The sequence below is a fragment of the Nerophis lumbriciformis genome, linkage group LG32, assembly GCF_033978685.3.
Source record: "Nerophis lumbriciformis linkage group LG32, RoL_Nlum_v2.1, whole genome shotgun sequence".
NCBI lineage: Eukaryota > Metazoa > Chordata > Actinopteri > Syngnathiformes > Syngnathidae > Nerophis > Nerophis lumbriciformis.
In genome coordinates this window covers 4,808,898-4,815,532 of record NC_084579.2, presented here as the reverse complement: position 1 = coordinate 4,815,532, position 6,635 = coordinate 4,808,898, and the positions used below count along the sequence as shown (strand labels likewise).

Below are 6,635 nucleotides of genomic sequence, written 5' to 3'. Positions count from 1 at the left end.
TGAACATCCTCACTGAAGGTTGCTGACATGAGGAAGGACTGGTAGATCTTTGGCAAGTGGCTGCAACAAGAATCACACTTAACTTGTGTCTGTATGACTGCATCCATTATTATTATTATTATTATTATTATCACGTTCACCTCGAACGGAGAGGAGTGATGACATTAAACTGTAAATCGAGAACCACTAGGAACATAAGCTTGACTATAAAAATGAAACAATGACAGTTGGGTCTTCTCTCACCACAGCAGGTTCTTCAGGTCGGCCTCAAAGCCAAAGGAGAAGAGCAGGTCGGCCTCGTCCACCACCAGCATCTCCAGCGACGAGTGCAGGACCAGGTTTTGTGCAGTGACGTGGGCCAACACACGCGACGGCGTCCCCACAACCACGTCGGGCTTTTCCATCAAGATGGGTCTGTCCAGACAAGAACATTCAGGAAGTGGCATATTAATAGTGTAATAGCTATGATCCTTAATAATAATAATAATAATAACTGGGATTTATATAGCGCTTTTCTAAGTACCCAAAGTCGCTTTACATGTAGAACCCATCAATCATTCACACCTGGTGGTGGTAAGCTACTTATATAGCCACAGCTGCCCTGGGGTAGACTGACGGAAGCGTGGCTGCAATTTGCGCCAACGGCCCCTCCGACCACCACCTATCATTCATCATTCAATTCACTGGTGTGAGTGGCACCGGGGGCAAAGGGTGAAGTGTCCCGCCCAAGGACACAACGGCAGCGATTTTTTGGATGGTAAGAGGCGGGGAGCGAACCTGCAACCCTCAGGTTTCTGGCACGGTTGCTCTACCCACTACGCCATGCCGCCCATCCTTAAAGACCTTCAGGATGGATTCAGGATTCTTTATTATTGTCCATTATTTAACATGTACCGTATTTTCCGCACTATTAGCCGCACCTAAAAACCACAAATTTACTCAAAAGCTGACAGTGCGGCTTATAACCCGGTGCGCTTTATATATGGATTAATATTAAGATTCATTTTCATAAAGTTTCGGTCTCGCAACTACGGTAAACAGCCGCCATCTTTTTTCCCCGTAGAAGAGGAAGTGCTTCTTCTTCTACGCAAGCAACCGCCAAGGTAAGCACCCGCCCCCATAGAACAGGAAGCGCTTCTTCTTCTACTGTAAGCAACCACCCGCCCCCATAGAAGAAGAAGCGCGCGGATATTACGTTTCATTTCCTTTGTGTGTTTACATCTGTAAAGACCACAAAATGGCTCCTACTAAGCGACAGGTTTCCGGTTCATGAAAAGACGCAATCTCTCCATCCGCACACGGACTACTTTTTCACAGCAACTGCCTAAAGACTTTCAAGAAAAGCTGGCTACTTTCCGTGCATATTGTAAAAACAAGATAGCTGAAAAAAAGATCCGGCCAGAGAACATTATTAACATGGACGAGGTTCCACTGACTTTTGATATTCCTGTGAACCGCACTGTGGATACAACGGGAGCACGTACGGTGAATATTCGCACCACAGGGAATGAGAAGTCATCCTTCACTGTGGTTCTAGCTTGCCATGCTAATGGCCAGAAACTTCCACCCATGGTGATATTCAAAAGGAAGACCTTGCCAAAAGAGACCTTTCCAGCCGGCGTCATCATAAAAGCTAACTCGAAGGGATGGACGGATGAAGAAAAGATGAGCGAGTGGTTAAGGTAAGTTTACGCGAAGAGGCCGGGTGGCTTTTTTCACGCAGCTCCGTCCATGTTGATATACGACTCCATGCGCGCCCACATCACGCTGGTTTTTAATATATTATTAAAGTTTGACTGACCTATCTGACTGTTTTTTTGACATTCCTTTAGCGCAGTTAGATGCGGCTTATAACACGGGGAGGCTTAAAGGTGGACAAAGTTTTGAAATATGCCGTTCATTGAAGGCGCGGCTTATAACCCAGGGCGGCTTATGGTGCGGAAAATACGGTACAAGACACATAAGAACTGAAATTACATTTTCGGCACAGTCCCACTAAGAGCAGACATATGTTACAGGGAGACAAGACGGGACCGCCAACGGATCAGCCACTTACGGCGCTCCTTAAAAAGGTGGGAAAAAGGTGATAATTGGAAAGTGGGGAAGAGTAGAAAATATCAGTCAAAGGCTGGACCCTTCTACCATCCTAGTCACGTCCGTTGTGTCCTTGGGCAAGACACTTCACCCCTTGCTCCTGATGGCTGCTGGTTAGCGCCTTGCATGGCAGCTCCCGCCATCAGTGTGTGAATGTGTGTGTGAATGGGTGAATGTGGTAATACTGTCAAAGCGCTTTGAGTACCTTGAAGGTAGAAAAGCGCTATACAAGCATAACCCATTTATCATTTATTTATTTAAGAGTACAGCCCAAAACGTCTCTCCTCATTGAGCTAAATGTAATTCTGTCTCTGCATGATTCCTTGCTTCTTGTCTGTTTAACAGATGTCATCAGTGTTTGAACCTGATAATAGTGGGATAATCCATCTTTAACCAAAATCAAGATAAAAGGTAAACTAATCATGATTTTGATGCAGCCCTAACTGAACCAAATGTTTCCTTGTCCAGTACCATGTTATAAATATTATACTGACCTTTGCGCGGATACGTCTGCCCTGCCAGAGATGTCTGCCACACGGACGTCCCTGGAACAATACGCAGTCAACTGTCTCATCATGGTCTGGACCTGGTGGCCGAGTTCTTTGGTGGGAATCAGGACCAGAGCTCTCACTTCCTGCGCGCGGACAGTCTGAAGACAAGAAGAGAGGGGGAAAAAGTCACAACAGTTCTATTTTGGGTCCTGCGGTTGATTGCTGTGCGGCACCTGTTTGGAGGCCAGGATGCGCTGGATGACAGGTATTGCATAAGCAGCAGTTTTTCCCGAGCCGGTCCTTGCCCGGGCCAGAATGTCTTTGCCCTCCATAGCCAGGGGGATGGCTTTCTCCTGGATCAAGGTGGGCAGGGACCAACCGAGATCAGCCACCGCCTAGATCAGAGGTGTCAAAGTGGTTTTTACTGAGGGCCACATCGCAGTTATGTTTGGCCCCAGAGGGCCGCTTCTAACTGTTATTACACAATTTGCTATGCATTTTATTAGTCGTTTTTTTTTCCAAACTAAAATGTAAAAAAAAAATATGGTAAGTTGCAATAATTTCACCTCAAAATGTAGTGTATATTAATGTAAATTTAATTAAATGTATAAATATATAAAATATTTATATTAAATATTAAAATATTTATAAAAAATTATAAATAAATCAAATTTAATTACCGTATTTTTAGAACAAATACCCAGAATTCCATGCAGCCTTAACTCTTCCGGGCTACATTATACACCCCCGCTACCAAACCCTGCCCACCTCAACCGACACACGGAGGGGCGGGGGTGAGGGGGGTGTTGATGTGTGGGGGAGCAGGGTTGGGGTGGGGGCGGGGTTTGGCGGTAGCAGGGGTGTATAATGTAGCCCGGAAGAGTCAGGGCTGCATGGGATTCTGGGTATTTGTTCTGTTGTGTTTATGTTGTGTTAAGGTGCAGATGTTCTCCCGAAATGTGTTTGTCATTCTTGTTTGGTTTTGGTTCAAAGTGTGGCGCATTATTAGTAAGAGTTTTAAAGTTGTTTTATATGGCCACCGTCAGTGTAACCTGTGTGGCTGTTGACCAAGTATGCCTTGCTGTCACTTGCGTGTGCAAGTAGAAGATGCATACAACAAAAGGCTGGGCTGGCACGCTGTTTATACAAATTGTAGAGGGCGCTAAATGCTGTACCATCATGGCACGCCCTTATTATTATTGTTAGGGTGAAAATCGGAGAATATTAATCCCGGGAGTTTTCTGCGAGAGGCACCGAAATCCGGAAATCTCCCGGGAAAATCGGGAGGGTCGGCAAGTATGCAGCTGAGCCGCATCAGAGTGATCAAAGAGCCGCATACGGCTCCGGAGCCGCGGGTTGCCGACCCCTGGACTAGACGTATAAGATTTCATGGGATTTAGCGATTAGGAGTGACAGATTGTTTGGTAAACGTATAGCATGTTCTATATGTTATAGTTATTTGAATGACTCTTACCATGATATGTTACATTAACATACCAGGCACGTTCTCAGTTGGTTGTTTATGCGTCATAACGTACACTTATTCAGCCTGTTGTTCACTATTCTTTATTTATTTTAAATTGCCTTTCAAATGTCTATTCTTGGTGCTGGGTTTTATCAAAAAAAATTCCCCCAAAAATGCGACTTATATATGTTTTTATCCTTCTTTATTATGCATTTTCAGCCGGTGCGACTTATGGGCTGCAGCTAACGATTATTTTTCTATCGATTAATCTATAGATTATTTTTTCGATTAATCGGTTAATCTATAGATTATTTTTTCGATTAATCTATAGATTATTTTTTCTTTTTATTTAAAATGAGGAAAAAATAAATGTAGGCCAGTTTTTTCAAAAGGCATGGCTTTTATTTACAAAAAAAAAGTATGGCCACTAGTCAGTCAACATTGACAACAACATGACAAAATATTCTGTAACAATGTAAACATTTAAAACTTTTAACATTTAACAAAATTAAAAGTAGCTTATTTGCTTTTTAATGTGCAAATATAAAAGTAAACATCCAGTGCAAATCTTAATATTCTGGAATAGTATAAGCATTTCAAAAGTAAAAGTATTGCTTATTTTGCTTTAAAATGTGCAAAAATAAAGATAAACATCCAATACAAAAAAGTGCAAAACGGAAATATTCTGTAACAAGTGTAAACATTTCAACAAAAGTAAAAGTATTGCTTATTTGCTAAAATGTGCAAAAATAAAGCTAAACATCCAATACAAAAAAGTGTACAGTGTAAACATTTCAACAAAAGTAAAAGTATTGCTTATTTTGCTTAATAACACAACAATGATAGTATGATTAAAGTGAAAGTTAATTGTTGGTTTGTACATAGTATATGTAACTGTTAATGTTGTAAAAGGTATTTGCACAACTAATTAACGTTAGCGTTTGTGACACGTCTTGTGCCGTGGGGTTCTTTCAGGACCGACAGACTGAACGCCAGACGGCTTTGCCAGGTTTACAATTTTTTAATTTTACACAAAGTCTTTTCTCCTCCAACTGCGCGGATCGCGCACCTGGGCACGTTTGCGGCGTCGCTCCCGGCGCGCCCCGCCTCGCCGCTCGCTCGCCGCCGCCGCCTCTCCACAGCGTTAAAGAGGAGCGCGTCTTTGTAAACACTGAACAGGCACGCCAAACGCGCCTCTCAGAGCGAAACGGTGCTTTAGTTTATGAATTTACAACGCAGATACAAATGACACATTCATGTTTTTGTGTAATAATGACAACGTATACGCACGCGGACGATTGACTTGTTGATGGTGATGGCAAGAACGCTGTCGGGGGTTTTCTTTTCAAATGTTCGTTCATAGCCGTTGTGCTGCTATGATAGGCCATTTCCGCTCGACACAGTGTGCATACAACAACATTATTAGGCCGTTTATTGAAATACTCCGACACTTTTGACGACTTTTGGCGTGCTTTTTTCCCCTCGCTCGCATCGTCTGCTTTGCGCTCCGCCATGACAGTAAAGTAGTGTGACGTAAATATGCGACGCGCCGACGCACAAAAACGGCGTCGACGTATTTACGTAACCGATGACGTCGACTACGTCGACGCATCGTTTCAGCCTTACTCCGGAGCGACTTATACTCCGAAAAATACGGTAATTGTATATTACATGTAAATGGAAAAACAGTACTGCTGTTTTTATGGTTTAAAAAAGGCAGCTCAGTTGCCATAATTTTACTGTAAAATTGACATTTGTTTTTTTTTACTGTTTTTACAGTAAAATGTTGGCACCTGAGCTGCAGTTTGTTCTTACCGCAAATCAACAATTGTAGATTCTTCGGTGTATTACTGTAAATGCCAAAACAACACCACAATTTATTACAGTAAAAAAAAAGTACTGTTTTATTCATTTAGAGAAAAATGCTGTAAAAACCGCAGTCAATTTTTACCATGATATCTATCGCTACTTTTACATTGCACGATTTTGATGGATAACTTGCTTTGAAATCATTATTATTAGTATTTATTTATTTTTAAAAATCGGTTTGAATGTTTGGTAATATATTTTTGCATAATTAGACAATACTTAAGTTGACATAATGTGCGATTACATGGAGTACATATATTTGTTTTCTCCCAAAATAGAAAGAAATAATACATTTAGTAAGAAAAATTACAGTACTTTATTGATACATATAATTATGTTTTGAAGAGAACATCGGAAAGTTAGTACTGTTTACATTACAGACAGGTCAGTGAAGAGGTACACGTCGCGTTTCTTCCGCTCACCTCTTCGTTTTTCGCTTCAAAGTAGCAATTTAATATTATTTAACATTTGAAACAACAACACAAGCTTTTTTTTTACCTTTAAAAGACGGTCGTCAAGACCCATTTCGTGAAATTGCAGCCTGTCCGTCGCCATCGCTTCTTCTCCGTTTCACGTGCACGTGCGTCGCACAGATTACACGTCATGACGCATTTACGTGTCTCTGTGTTTCACACACTTTACGGGGAAAAAAAGGGAAATGTTGACTTTCCCCCTGCCTACTATGCTTTTTGAGAGACAACGTATATCAGAAACGA

The 6,635-nt window shown here is 41.9% G+C and overlaps 1 protein-coding gene across 1 annotated transcript in view; it reads right to left on the bottom strand.

Moving 5' to 3' along the window:
• The window catches only part of ddx56 (DEAD (Asp-Glu-Ala-Asp) box helicase 56), a 23,864-nt gene extending 17,241 nt beyond the window's left edge, over nucleotides 1–6,623 (bottom strand). Inside the window, exons 1-5 of the mRNA XM_061927283.2 lie at nucleotides 6,418–6,623; nucleotides 2,819–2,980; nucleotides 2,589–2,743; nucleotides 244–414; nucleotides 1–60 (exon numbers count right to left, since the gene is read on the bottom strand). The exon at nucleotides 1–60 is cut by the window's left edge and continues 31 nt beyond it. Coding sequence (XP_061783267.1) covers nucleotides 1–60; nucleotides 244–414; nucleotides 2,589–2,743; nucleotides 2,819–2,980; nucleotides 6,418–6,474 — 605 coding nt within the window. The 5' untranslated portion in view covers nucleotides 6,475–6,623. The remainder of the gene's footprint in view (nucleotides 61–243; nucleotides 415–2,588; nucleotides 2,744–2,818; nucleotides 2,981–6,417) is intronic.
• Nucleotides 6,624–6,635: the final 12 nt, after the last annotated feature.